The sequence below is a fragment of the Olea europaea genome, unplaced genomic scaffold, assembly GCF_002742605.1.
Source record: "Olea europaea var. sylvestris unplaced genomic scaffold, O_europaea_v1 scaffold502, whole genome shotgun sequence".
Lineage (NCBI taxonomy): Eukaryota > Viridiplantae > Streptophyta > Magnoliopsida > Lamiales > Oleaceae > Olea > Olea europaea.
The window spans coordinates 126866-142846 of NW_019263334.1; the positions used below are offsets into that span (position 1 = coordinate 126866).

At 33.0% G+C, this 15981-nt stretch overlaps 1 protein-coding gene across 1 annotated transcript in view; it reads left to right on the forward strand.

Annotated features, from left to right (window-relative positions):
- Window positions 1-6338, forward strand: part of LOC111388512 (B-box zinc finger protein 21-like) — a 24828-nt gene extending 18490 nt beyond the window's left edge. The window contains exons 2-7 of the mRNA XM_023013242.1: window positions 3507-3580; window positions 3622-3751; window positions 4674-4768; window positions 4863-4960; window positions 5115-5480; window positions 5742-6338. Coding sequence (XP_022869010.1) covers window positions 3507-3580; window positions 3622-3751; window positions 4674-4768; window positions 4863-4960; window positions 5115-5480; window positions 5742-6014 — 1036 coding nt within the window. The 3' untranslated portion in view covers window positions 6015-6338. The remainder of the gene's footprint in view (window positions 1-3506; window positions 3581-3621; window positions 3752-4673; window positions 4769-4862; window positions 4961-5114; window positions 5481-5741) is intronic.
- Window positions 6339-15981: the final 9643 nt, after the last annotated feature.

Below are 15981 nucleotides of genomic sequence, written 5' to 3' on the forward strand. Positions count from 1 at the left end.
AGTTACTGCTAGCAAGCAGAATGTCATCAACATACAGTACAAGGAAAATAAATTTTCTCCCACTTGTTTTAAGATAAATGCATTGATCAATAGTATTTTCGACAAAACCAAGAGATGTCACAACCTCATCAAATTTCAAATACCACTGTCGAGATACTTGCTTAAGTCCATATAATGATTTGTTTAACTTATATACCAAGTTCTCTTTTCATTTCACAACAAAACCTTCAGGCTCTTTCATATAAACCATTTCAGAAATATCTCCATTCAAAAATGCTGTCTTAACATCCATTTGATGAAGCTCCAAATTATAGTGTACCACAAGAGTCATGATAATTCGAAAAGAATCTTTCAACGAAATAGGGAAGAATGTTTCAACATAATCAATGCCCTCTCGCTGAGTGAATCCTTTTGCAACCAATCTTGCTTTCTTTCGTTCAACATTTCCTTTTGAATCTAATTTACTTTTGAAAATCCACTTGTTATCTACAGCCTTAGCATCTGAAGGAAGTTCAACAAGATCCCAAACTTTATTCCTTTCCATGGAATTCATTTCATCTTCCATGGCAGCTATCCAATTATCTGCATCACGACTTGTCAATGCTTGGTTATAAGTTACAGGATCAACAATATGCCCAATATTAAAATCGCTCTCCAATAAATATGTAACATAATCACTGGGCAATGCAGATCTTCTTTCCCTTTGTGATCTCCTAACTTGTGGCTCAGGAACCGATTCAATCGTTGTTTGAGGAATTGGAGATTCCTCCTGGTTCCTCGTTTCTTCATTAACAACTTTAATTTGTTGGGAACCAACTATTTCCTGTATGACAGGACCTGGAACAACAACGTGATTAGGTTCAACAAGAATTTCTCTCAACGTGGAACTCCCACTATCTCCAAAATCGTTCTCCAGAAACTTAGCAGTAATGGACTCCACAATTCTAGTGCCACGATCTGGACAGTAAAACTTATATCCCTTTGATCTATCCGGATATCCAATAAAGTAGCCAGGAGTTGATTTGGGGTCCAATTTCTTTTCAAATGGATTATAAATCCTAACCTCAGCTGGACATCCCCAAACTTTAAAGTGAGCCATACTTGGCTTACGTCCTGTCCATAATTCAAAAGGTGTCTTTGTAACAACTTTACTTGGAACTTTGTTCAAAATATACATAGCTGTTTTCAAGGTTTCACCCCACAAATATTCAGGCAAATTTGTTCTATTCATCATACTTCTAACCATATCTTTTAGAGTTCGATTACGTCTTTCAGAAAGACCATTCTGCTCAGGTGTCCCTGGCATGGTGTATTGGGGTACTATTCCACACTCTTGTAAAAATTTTGCAAAATCACCCATATTTTGACCAGACTCGTCATATTTCCCATAGTACTCACCACCTCGGTCAGATCTTACAACTTTGATATTTTTCCCACATTGTTTCTCTACTTCCAGTTTGAAAACTTTGAATTTCTCAAGTGCATGTGATTTGTCGTTAATCAAATAAACATATCCATATCGTGAGAAATCATTAATGAAAGTTATGAAATATTTATTCCCACATATAGTGGAAAGTAAAGGTCCATTGATATCAGTGTGAATTAAGTCCAAAATTTCATTGCTCCTAGTCGAACCCTTCCTCGTAGACTTAGTTAACTTTCCTCTTATACAATCTATACAGGTGTCAAAATCGGGGAAGTCTAAGGAAGGAAGTATCTCATCTTTTACTAATCTTTCCATTCTATCCTTAGAAATATGACCCAATCGCTTATGCCACAACATAGAGGATGATTCACGAATTAAAGCCCTTTTCTTTGATACATTTGTAACACACGAGACATCACCAAAAGAAACCAAAGATAATTTATATAAACCATCACATAAAATGTCATTTCCAATCAAACGAGAATCTTTAAATAACTTAACCATTCCATTACCAAAATTAAATGTAAAACCACAAGTATTAAGTTTTGGTATAGAAATTAAATTTCGTCTCATCTGCGGTACATAAACTGTATTTTCCAAAACAAGATAAAACTCAAACTCTAAAGTTAACTTCACTACTCCTATGAATTCAACCTTCACTTGAAATCCATTTGCAACGCTCAAACTTACTTCATTCTCACTTGGCCTCTGTTTGCTTATAAACCCCTGCAAGGAATTCGCAATATGAATACTAGCTCCCGAGTCTAACCACCAAGAATTCAAAGGTACATCTACTAAAGAAGACTCAAAACAAACTAAGGCCAAGGGAATACTTGAAGAACTCTTCTTCTTTTCCAACCAAGTCTTGAACTTAAAACAGTCTTTCTGCAAGTGATCCTTCTTTTTACAGAACTTGCATTGATCATTTTTCTTTATAACTGCTTTGGGACCACTAAAATTATTATTCTGCTGACTTCGATGGGACTTATTACTCTTACGAAACTTAGATTTATGATTATGAGAAGGCCCCTTATTCTGTGATGGCTGAAAAGCTAAATGCACAGTTTCAACAGTTTCACGGCGCATCCTATACTCTTCTTAGGCACACACTGATATGAGGTCATTCAAATTCCACTTATCCCGCTGAGCATTGTAAGCAACCTTAAGCTGATTAAACTTGCTAGGAAGGCTATTCAAAACATGATAGACCAGGAAAGGCTCCGCAATGGGAATGTCAAGAGCCTTTAGCTTAGATGATATATTTATCATTTTCATGACATGCTCCCTAACACCATTTGTGCCATCATATCTCATGCTCATCAATTTATCCATCAGATCCCCAGTTTCGGCTTTATCGACTCAACAAATTTTTCTCCTATGGCATCCATAAAACTTTTGGCATTTTCATTATCAGGGATGACACCTAGGATGAAATCAGATATCGATCGCTTAATGATTTTCAAACAGAGTTTGTTAGCCCTTTCCCACTTTTCATGCTCGGTTACATATTCAACGGTACTCTTATCTGTGGGTTTTTCAAGTCTTTTCTCCATTGCAAAATTCAAGCCCAAAAAATCAAGTGCTATTTCTACATCTCGTTTTCATCTCACATAGTTATTCCCAGTCAAAGTTTCAATAGCAGTCAATTGTTTTGAAAGAGATGAGGCATTATAAACTGTGGAAACATAAAATATCACTTTTAATATCATCCAAACTTAATTCATGCAATCAAATGGATGATGAAATATCCAACTAATTAATATGGGCTATTAATTAGATAATCTGTAATTTAAAACGAAACATATAAATTTTATTACGGTAAGAGCCTAGATGCATCATCATAAAGTCACATTTGGGTCGACAATACAACATGCTATAAGGTACTTTTAAAACACATCATATAGTTAGTTAACAAAATTACACTGGTTTTCGAAATACCAACACCTTTGGACAGAAGGAAATTTCTAAACCAAAATAAGCTCATTAACTTTCTCATGCCATTTTCCAAAAATATTACATACATACATACAACACAATACGTATACAGATTACCAGTATAATTATGTGCTCAAATTTGCAGATTTACATATGAAATTAATCAAGCAAATCAAGATGAAAACATAGGAATATTTCCCACTCTTTCACGCACTAACAGTAAGCAACACATAATACGAATTTGAGATATGTGTGCAAAGGTGATTTAGATTTTCAGATTGGGTTCTTTTCCAGATTTGGGGAAGGCGACGTTTTGCATATTGGGCTTTTGGAATGTTGGTGTGGATCGGGAATGAAACTGCGGCATACGAGACAAAATTTCTACACCATGTAATCACTTAATGCACAAATTAAGCAAAACAGAGTTTATTATAAACAGAATAATAGTGATACGTGATTTCTTTTACAATTCAGAATTTAAATGGAATTTCTCGACCCTCGATTTTATTTTTATTATTTTATGAATGAATCTGATCTTAGTATGTAGGCTCTGATACCAATTGTTGAATCAAGAATCACAGAATAATAAATTGATAAATCGAATTTATATATGCGGAAGCCATTGTTGATATGAATAATTGTTGTAATAGCAGCCAAAATCTTCCCCTCCTTGCTCCTCACAAAGTAATAGCTATCAATGGGACAAGCCAATAAAACATATGGAGAGGAGAGGGGACCTAGCCTTTATATATATAGGAAATAATTGAGCCGTCCCATTACGACTAGAATTCTAATTAGGGTTTATTTTCGGCCCACATACTTTAAACTACCACATCAAATTAATTACAACCCGTAAGGTATAAAAGGTCCAATTAATCACTTAATAAATTTGGCCCAAACACATATTATTATGAGCCATATATCTAATCCGTAAAATTTTGTAATCGAATGTGAAGCCCACATATGAAATTATTAATTATTCCAATAGTTCCATGTGAAAAATTGAACTTATGTGACCCTGTTTGAGAAGAATTATTCTTATTGTTAATGGGAGATACTAGACGTAGGTCCTATTCATCCCGAAACCCCCTCCAATAGGGGGGCTCCTGTCAATTGGCGCCTTGTTTCGATAGGGTCATATCCATTGCTAATAGGTCTGCGTGTGTCACTTTTTGCTGTCCTTTATCTTGCTATTTGGATGAATCTACACAAGCATGGCCTTGTAATATGCCAACATAGCCGTTGATCTGAAATTTATCATTTCTAATTAGAAAAAAAGGATTGAGGTGCTGAACACTTCATCCTGTCACAGTGACAGGCCCTTGTTGGAACAGCAAAATTCTGCTATTTATGCTCATAATTGGCCCCCTGTCTGGACAGGGCCATATCCATCGTTAATAGGTCCACGTGAGCCACTTACTGCTGTCCTCTGTCTTGCTATTTATACTCCATAATATATTAATAAAATCATCATTTACTTTCTAATATTAGAATTGATTAGATTTAACTGCAACTCTTTCTAGTCCCCACTCCCACTGGCCCCAAATTTCAACCCCTTCTTCCTCATTTCTTGATGCTTCTACCTGTTATTTGACAGAAGTACAGAAATCTTGATCACAAAAATTTCAAATAAAATGAAGATCCAATGTGACGTGTGTAGCAAAGATGAGGCATCGGTGTTCTGCGTGGCTGATGACGCCGCCCTCTGTGCCGCCTGTGACCATCGTGTCCACCATGCCAACAAACTCGCCAGAAAATTCAAAAGCACAACAGATTTCTTCTCACTGGAGTCAAGCTTTCTGCTACCACTGCCCTTTATTCATCATTAGATTCTACTTTAACAAATGTTTCTGAAACTGTTCCACTTATCAAGTGTAAAAAAACCTTAACAGATGAGCCTGTGCCTGTCATTTCAAAGCCAACAAGTACAATACCAAGCACCACCTCGGAACCGGTCAAGCCGGTGATCGCTGATAGAGGGGGAGGTAGTGTTCAATTGATGAATGCAGGTGGGAATAATGGTTCAAGTTCAACAAGTAGCATATCGGAATATCTCATGGAAATTCTACCTGGATATCATGTTGATGATTTTCTTGATTCTCCTTGTGGTTTCTTCAAGGTGAGCAATGACTATTTCATCTTTTTTAAATTTTGAGAAGAGAGAGATCATAAGTATTCTAATATCGAGTCGAGCCACTGCCCATTTATGTAAATTGTGCACAAGCCGGTCTTGAGACAAAAATAAAAAATAAAAATGCTGATAAATAATTTTATACCCCGCTTTCACCATAATCTTTTAGGCTAGGTAATTCATTGCATCTACATATTTCTAACAAATCGGAATGTTTTTCACTGATTTGAGTTCATTTGAATTGTACAGAGTGGAGACAGTGATGCTCTACCTTTGTGGGATTCTGATCTTGCCAATAATCTGAGCTTTATTTCCCAAGAAAGTATAGGTTTTTGGGTCCCCCAATCCCCTCCTTTATATCCTCCTCTCGAGATGGTCTATGCCACCCCAAATGGATTCAAAGATTCCAAGGAAATTTCCAGCAACAAATCTAGCAGAAAATGGAGTGACGACAATATGTATGCAGTTCCACAGATCAGCCCACCTTCAACTGCCTTCAAGAGATCCAAGACTTCATGGTAGTGGCTTGAAAATCTCGTCTTTTTAGACTTGTCGTTCATGTCTAGTACGCAGTACAGGACTGTAATCAATAGTACAATGAACAAATTTTAATCTTTCACTGCATTCAAGTGATCCTGCAGGGTAGTGGCGCAAAAATCTCACCTTTTTAGACACTTTGTGCACGTTCTGTATGCATATAGGACAGTACTGGATAGTATAATGCACACCCTTCCGTAAGTAGGCTCGTCCATGTTTCCGATTTCTCTTAGTTTCTTGAATTAGCTTCTTTTAAGTTTTTTGTATAAATATTCTGTTTGATGTAGTTTGACCTTTTCTTCTCCAGAATTTCAGAGGAGTCTGATTTTCGTTAGAGAATGTTTGGCCCAACTTAAAAGTCAATAAAACGGTCTTTTTTGGGCAATAAAACTCTTCATGCTGTTGAAAAAGCTCAAAGAAGCAGTTATTTATTTATTTTTTATTTTTTTTTTTTGGTGGCTAAAGCCAAGCAAAAAAATGGCAGTTCCTTTACGCTGAATTTGTCAATTCAAATGAATAAAATCTCTCCACTGCTCTTTCACTGAATATACGAGTCTCGTACTGAAAAGCACAGCACAGGTCACATTTTTCTTGTATAGTACATTCAAGAAATTTTTTTTGTCATGTAAAACAAATTGACAGAAAGGTACAACTCCTCAGAAATTCCCCTTTTGGTCTTGGAGAAAACAGTACGCGAAACTCAGAACGTGACATTGCAGAAAGGTTATTGAAGATGTTTCATGGGATATTTTCACGTCCAGCCCAAAAATTCCCCTTGTGGGGACAAAAACTTTGATTTCAGTTTCAACTTTAAGACTCCCTTTCAATTTCAATTCTTTTCCCTAACTTAACCACTTTAATCCTTTTTAGTCAGTTGATCGCTACATTGAACGAAAATTCCAACTAACAAGATCCTTAACCATCACGAAGGATAATGTTAGTTTTTGTTAATTCGCCCTTGTCAAGGTGTAATAAGTCCGACAAAAATTAATTATCGAGAAAGACCAATATAAAGAGACAAGCATAGACTAAACTTGGAAAATAGCCTGGATTATGGGACAAAAATGGTACGAGGAAAGACCTATATAAAGAGATACAAAGTAAATGTTCGCATAAGCACATTATATGCACGCGATTATATTTGAATTTTCCCACTAACTTGAGTTTCAGGGGGGATTGTCACCTTAGACGTGTATTCTTTTGCGGCGGTTAAGTCTTAGAATCAGCGACATGAAAATTCTCTCACATTTAGATTGTTGGTAAGTTTTGACATCAACAAATCTGTTCTATGGACGTTTTTATACAAGCTCGAATGATATCGAGACTTCAGGGTTCTTTGGCTTGATGTAAAGTTTGATGAAGCATGAATGGATAAAGATAAAGAAAATGGTGAATCAAGTTGAAGTTGCTGAAAATGCTTATCAATCAATCAATCAACCATCCTTAGAAACAACAAAAGGAACAAATTATTGTACAATCCTTTCCTGGCAAAATGATTGGAGAACAAGACAAAATGCAATGAATTTTTTGCGGGCTGGGGGATTGGTGGGTCAACTTGACAGATTATACTTCATGGAACAACAGCCCCTTAATTATCTAGTATATACAGATTAAACCCCTAACCCGGAAAATAAATGTTCGAAAATTGTCCTGTTAACATGGCAAGGGAGCAAAACAAGAAGTCATTGGACTGAATTTATTTAGACGATGGGGACCATCATCAACTTGCAACTCCATGCATAGGGTGCCGGGTTAAGTCTCTATCTTCATAAATATGTGATGAAATTGCCTGCCAAGAAATACTATATATATATATATAATTAAAGGGTACCGGTATCAATTAATTTATCAATCATCATATTTACGGTTACACTCTTTATCTATACGTTTTAGTTCTTATAAAGTTAAACGTATCAATTAACAATGAAAAAGATGGCGAAAAATATCCCGAACACAATCACAACCTAGTTATCACGTGCGGAAAAATCAAATGGATCCCTAAAGTCCACAATTAACATCAACATCAATGCATTGTGATATTTCATTAAGGACATAATAGAGGTCACAATAAGAATATTCAAGTTTGTACCAAAAATTGCGACCTTCGAACTCCTTAGAGTACTTGCTTTGAAGTCGTAGACCGACATTTCATTAGTGTTTTTAATTGCTCGGATATTTAATTTGTCCAAACATGTAATCTTAATCTCTCGCTTTTGTTGTTATATTCGAGTATTGCAACTTATTACTACATCACATTTGGATTTGGTATATGATATGTAATTTAAGAATTTGATAAGAATTAAGACCTTCATGCCCCTTTAACATGCAATATAGACTTGCTTTGATATTTGACGTCCGTACTATAGTGCTCTTACCGTGGCCTATTGTGTCCTTAAATTTGATACTTAGGTCATAGGTAATCATTGTTGATCTACGATTGACTGAAAATGAGGTGCTAATGTCACTATTGCGATCTGTTGACCTTTGAACGGCTATCTAAATGGTGAGGATGTCATCTAGGGAATAAGTGTTTCAAACTATAATGACCATGTCTCTAAATGATGGTGGTATAATTCAAACTGAATTAGTGGTATTTCTCGACCTGACGGTCTACCTTCTGGGTCAAAGTTGATTCGAGCTGACCTGCGAATTTGGACACCAACAACTTGTTACATTAATATTCTGTGCAAAAATTGAAAAATTCCTTGTCAATGAACTATTACGGCAATTGTTAAAAATGAAATAGCAAACTCATGTGTTTGTTTGTAACTGGAAGTTGGACATAGTGATACATATTATAAATATCACGTTTGTTGTACTTTCCATATATGCCTTATATGTAGTTGAAGAGAGAAAATTAAGTGATTTTTTTCCCCCAAAATAACCCTACTTTTTAAGTGTGAGCCTAATTTTTTAATTTGTTAGGATTCCTGAATGGTCACAGTAAAATACCGTACATATCATTTTTTAAGGTTAAACCCCAACTTTGATGGCCCCTATCGTCCCGTCCCTAGAACTTTGTGAGGAAAGTAAATAGGGAGATGTGCCCCAACAGGCCAAAAAATAAAAGCTGCTTGTATACTGCGTCTACAAAGAATCCAATTCCATATCTCAGGAATCGAAACTCCACACTGCGGCTGCTTGTAAGGCGTGTCCTTTACACCACTGGACTATGCCTCGGAAGGTATTATAAGAGTATATAATCGGGCAGTCTGAGATAACATTTTTTTACTATGCTAATTGCAGTCAACGTGCATTGCACATGATTTTGAGATCCTTTTTTTTTTTCGCTTGTATAAATACTATTTTAAGATGTTGGATCAATACTAATTTGCGATTATATTACTTGGGATAAATTAATTAAGCTGCTTTTCCAGACACGGACCGCTCAATATCCGCCCAAATTAAAGGACACTCGAACGCCTTTATTTACAGGAAAATGGTAGGTTGCTTTTTTCAGCCTTTAGACACTCCGAAACACCTAGGAGTGTGGAATACATTATATACACCACGAAAATTTGAGTCTCCGGTGCGTTGAGAAAATATCTAACGAAGAGAAGATCTTCTCGAAGAAGAAATAGTTGTTTGCAAAAAATCTCTATTTTTACTCTTTAAAGAGTAAATTTTTATGAACTCTAACAATGCTCTCTATTTTCATTTTTTTTTCAATGAGTATTTACTGATTTCTACTCGTCTCTTATTTAGCATAATTTTTTTTATATGTTAATGGCCAATCAAATATGATTTGAATAATTTAAATTGTAGAGCATTGAAATTTGTAACTTATTAAATACAATCATTATAAATTAAGAATAGAGAGAGTTTGACTCTCTAAATTTGGAAAGTTAAACCTATTCCTTATTCTATAAAATTAGAATAGAAAGTTTCTTGAAACTTATTTTTCAGTATTAACTCTCTAAATAGAGAGTATTTTGTATTTCAAGAGTCATTTGAAGATGTTCCTAAATGTACTCTTTTTTTTTTTTTTTTTAAATTCATTTGATCTAGCACTAACTCGGACCCATTACGAACATTTCCATGCATTCTTCCGGATTAATTATAAGAATTGATTCAAAAGGCCCCTCTTTAGCCGAATCAAATTGAAGTTGAGCATGCCTACTGGTGAAAGACCTGATACAGACACGACATTTTTCTTAATTTCTTTTTTTTGTTTCCATTTGAAGTTCTTTCCACAGTAGTTATAATATACTTTCGTAATCTACGACTCATTCTCAACTGTCCTCTTTTTCGTAAAGTATTTTCAACATTCAGAAGTAGACTCACAAGTTTTATTCTTTTCTCTCTTTTTAATTCCAACTAGTCATCAGACTCAATGGTTATTAAATCCTAATGCCGATATTATCTGTATTTCAAAGATTGCAAGCTTGAGAAAAATTGTAGATACGAGTATTGTAACTACCTAAATATTGGTTAACAATTTCATCGGGATTCATGAATTCGGTATAATTCATAATAATTATTTTTAAAAAAATTAATAAAAATAATTGGTACAAAAAAATTAATATTAAAGAAATATTTGGAAATAAAGAAGCAATTGTATAATTATTGCAAAATTACACTGCTAAAGAGATGGGAGCCTGTAGAAAATGCTGATATGTAATGAAATTGATTTACCACCAATCCCTGTTTAATGTCATGCCGCATGTCCCTTTTACATGATTATTGTTTGAAACTGTAATGGTTTCTGTAGTGTTGTATGTAATGTTTAACTAACTAATTTATTGTTATCGTGACTAATTGCATTTTGTTATTTAGAAGGTTCCAGACGATCGACGAGATTAACAGAATTAATTCTAATATGCCTATATTAACCAATTAAAATGAGGAAAGATGTAAATATCATTTTATTGTAGGCTTATGATTTTTATGACTTGTCGTTTTATCATAAACTTATTATAAATATTCATTTTTCTTTTATATTATGTTAATTTTATTCAATTTAACTGATTAATAATAATAAATGAATTGGGCCTTTGACTAGCAATGGAACCAATGTAGTGGTGTTTTGATAATCTAAATTTCAATGTGGTTGATGTACAATATGTACATCTAAATTGGTACCCAAAAATTGAACATAAGAAATTTTTCTATTTGAACACTTTTCTTCATGAAATAAGAATTGCCTATGTTAAAAATGGTTACTCCTCAACCGAAATATTTTGGTTACATTGTTGCTGCATCTTCTAATTAATTGCACTTACATGTTTTGAGATATTATTTTATGCTTAAGAAAGAATTTATTATTATTATTTTATTTTATTTTTTTTATTTTACCCCACAAGTAGCAACCAAAGGTAGAGTTGGGATTGTTAAATCGTGGAGGCTAAAGATGGGTTTCCTACAGTGTGACAACAATCAATAACTTTATGAAGATTGTATTTTATTTTATAAAGAGGAGGTTTTGAAATTGAGTGTTGGGGCAGTTGATATCTTTGCTCTACACTAAATTCACTTCTAGTGTGACAACAATCAATACTTGTACAAAAATTGTATTTTATTTTATAAAAATGAGGTTTTGAAATTGAGTGTTGGGGCAGTTGATCCCATTGCTCCACACTAAATTCGCCTCTGGTAGCGACATATGTCATGTTATTCACAACTTCGTTAAAGTTTCAAAAAATTGAGTTTGGAGTTCTCAACTTCTAAAGGAGAGTAGATGAAACTTAAAATTCGAGGACATGAGTTCTCAACTTACATAATTTTGTGACTTTGGATTCCAAATGAAAGGAAAATATTCATTTCACCATTAGTGTTGTAAATTAAAATAAAGTTTTAACCTTTCAATATTTAATCCATTTAATTTTCTGTTTTTATTTATTTAATAATCACTTTTAACACAATTAAAACATCATAAATCATGTTATAACCTCTATTTTAATGGCTTCATTGTGGGGGTTGATACCTATAAAATGTGGTTACATCTCTTTGAAAATGAGCATTTAGAATTACAACTTGGAAGATAAACAATATATACAACTTTTACTATATTTCTATATTTTGGCAACCCAGTGAGAGGCTCGTTCATTGATCTTTCCCTATGATCGTGCCCTTAAAGGAAGAGCCACATGGGATTGTTGTAAATTAAAATAAAGTTTTAACCTTTCAATATTTAATCCATTTAAGTTTCTGTTTTTATTTATTTAATAATCACTTTTAACACAATTAAAATATCATAATTCATGTTATAACCTCCATTTTAATGACTTAATTGTGGGGGTTGATATTACCCATAAAAGGTGGTTACATCTTTTTGAAAAGGAGCATTTCGAATTACAACTTGGAAGATAAACAATATATACAACTCTTACAATATTTCTATATTTTGGTAATCCGGTGAGAGGTTCGTTCACTTATTTCTCCTTATGGTTGTGCCCATAGAACGAGAGTCACATGTGTTTTATCTTGGAGTCGTGTAGTGCCGAATAAACTCGCACGAAGGGAAGACAACACGACTTTAAGACAACGTCCTCGACAAGACTTCCAAGACTTGATTTCTGTTCTCAATTTCTATGTTCTCAATTTCTATTATATTATTGTTGAATTATGTTTGTGCTGTATAATTGTTTATGTTAATTGATAAAAAAAAATCTACACTCAAATCACCAATTTTTCCAATAATTAAAAGATCAAAATTAGAATAACTATTTTAAAGCCAAACAGTATATTATTCATGGCATCTATTATCATAATGTTTACAATGCATTGGAACGGTTCATTCGACCAGAAAAGTTCAAATTTTTTATTCTTTTTATCAAAAAAAAAAAAAAAAAAAAAAAAAAAAAAAAAAACACATACACAATCAAATACAATGTAATTAAATAAAATTTTTTTTTTTTTTTAAAAAAAAAAAAAAAAAAAAAAAAACAACAACTCTAAGCTAGAGTATGTGCAGCCATATTTGCTATCTTCGAATCAGCGTGCAAGAAATTCTCGAAAGGGTGCGATGGATGAGGACTTCCTCCACCTTTGATTCACCTCCGCCATTTGTCTTCATTTCTTTGATTCATCAAAATTGTGTCATTTTCACCAAAAATTTTATTAGCATTTTTAATCGTTACACCAAAATTATTGAGATTGCCGAAATTTTCAAAAAAGGACAAAAATTTACCAAATCCAAATGCTATAGGCTCAAAATGAGTCAAAATTGAAAATGGCAGAATATCGAGAAGAAAATCAATTTTACTAAAATATTTGAATTCGATAACAGATCTAAATTAAGGTCAATTTTTTCAAATGAACAAAAAAGAATTATACCCAAAATAATAATAAAAATAATTCATCAACAAGGATCTCGAAGCATCTCTAGACCTTTTGGTCAATATTTTGATGGATCCAGCAATGATCTACCAGAATACGTTTATCTTGTACTTTACTTTAGACTCAGTTTTCAATGTTATGTTATTATAGTGCTTTTTTTTTTTTAATTGTAATTATCAAATTTATAACTTTAGAATTTTAATTAGCAGTTTTATTTTTAAGTGTATTACTTATTACTTTATTATAAATATTAATAAAGATGATAATATATTTAAAATAATTTATTATGCAATAAAATGATATAAAAATAATATAATAGGAATTAAAATTAATTTTAGTATAAGATTAAGAACAAAATGAGACATAACTTAAATTGCAAATATTACACCAAATTAACAGTGTAAGATTGTTCATTCCTCTCATTAACACTTTGTAGTATATGATTTGAATTATTGCCAAGTTTGGGTGGCATCATTGAATTTGTTCTCCTAAGAAACCCTTTTTTTTTTTTAAACAAGAAATCATTTTCTTTTTTTCCCTTAAAAAACTCATTGAAATTGTGTATTTTCAAAGGTGCACCCTCTCCCTGTCATGACTAAAAGAGCTAGTGAGGATTGATTCTTGAATTTCATTATGTCAGTTATTTCGATGAAAAGAATGATTTTAAAAATACATTTGAGTAAGGTTGAACACGATTCAATTTTTATATAGTTTTTGTACTATTTTCAAATCAAACTATTTAAAATGATTCGAATTATTTTCCAAACCAAAACCATTTTTGTGGTTCGATTTGAAGTCAATCCAAGGTTTTGATGTTGTAAAAACAAAATATTTTAAACAAATGAAAAGATAAATATGTTATAGCACTAATATATTTGTTTATATACAAGCTAAAACCTATAAGTTGATACAAGATTCTATCATAAAATTTAAGCTGACAAATTTATTATTTTTGAAGTAGATAACAAAACAATTATCATAAGTTATTATTTTCAAAAGAGTCAATAGAGGCGGACTAGCAATTCAATTTGTTGATGTATAACTTGAACTAATAAATAGTATTTTGGGTTATAATGGGTAAATAATTTGATTTGATTTGATTTGATTTTAAGCGATTTTAAACTTTCACAAACTAAACCAAACTATTTTCAAAAGGTTTGGTTTCCCTTCTAAAATATTGAAAACTAAACTAACCAATTTCCAAATCAACAATTTCAAAATCACAATTTCGGTTCGAGTTGGCGATTTTTTTGTTCACTCCTAAATTTGAGTCCCTAGCCTCGAGCTTATGAGCCTTGCAAACTACAACACCGCTCTATTTTGCATCTAAGAACACTCCAATCGTGATGTAAATAAATTTAAATTATTATTTAAATCTTCAAAGCAGTCGAAAACATTTTTAGTTAAGAGATGTAAAGGAAAAATAAATTGCATTTTTAGACAAAAAAATGTATAAAATGATATAAATTCACATCTTATTTTACATCCACAAAAGGCAAAAAGTGAATTTAAATCTTCTCATTGAAGCAAAATTTGAATTTAGACCCACCTAGAGGTAAATGATGATACAAAAATAATTCTGAAGATATTAATTTACACCCAAATTTACACCTCCACTGAGTCAAATCAGGGTAATATAGGTTATTCAACCCCCGTTCGGCCTCCATTCTTTCCAAATTTTAATGATTGGAATAGTGTTGTTTTGAAAAATGTATGGTTGAAAAAGAATGAATTTTTTTTGATTTATGTGTAATATTATTTTATGGAAGATTGTGTGGTTGAAAATAAGAAAAAGAAAAGGAATGAGAATGAGAATGGGACTCAAAGGAAGGCTCAATTCTTCACCCTAATATTAAGTTGGGCTATAAGGCACGATGTTCAGTTTGCTTGGTAGTGAATTGTCCTCAGCAACATCAGTCTTCTAATGCAGGGAAAAATGCATATTTATTTTCCAATCCGACCCCAAGTCCTATCCGTTAAAACTGAACATTTGAATCCTTAACCTTTCAATTTTGTGACGCCACAAGTCCTTCAGATGATCCATCCAAATTGTCAGATGAAATCTTGACATAATTCGAAATTGCAAAACAGAGTCTATTTTATCAAGGGGATTGATAGAGCTTCGGAACAATATCACTCTTTGCACTAAATTCTGCAATAAAATAAATTAAATGTAACTACTGCTTTGAAATTTTGTTGCTCCGTTTAATTCTCATTTTCCCACTGAATACAGAGGCAAACATCAGTAGCAGCACCGACATGGAACCCCAAATTTTCAATTAAAAAAAATAAAAATCCTTCTGCCATTTGAAAATAAAAGGGGCATACCTTGAGGATGCATATACAGTCCCATTTTCTTCTGCTAGACATCGGTGACAAGAAGACGGCTATTACTCCTTGAAGGCCGATTTTTGATAACTTAAGTTTCTTCCGTGAATCTTTAGAGTGAAACCATCCAAGTTACATGATTTACATCTGCTCACGATACACAGAAGCAACCACAGGCTGGCTTCCAATCGAAGTTACAAGTCAGAAGTTAACGAGAGAGAGAGAGAGAGAGCAAAAAAACTGTATTCCTCCTTTAACAGCATAATTAGGACAGTTCAGCATTCTTCCTACTTATAAGTAGGTATATTCTATAATGGATACAGATTAAACAAATTCGCAAAGTATA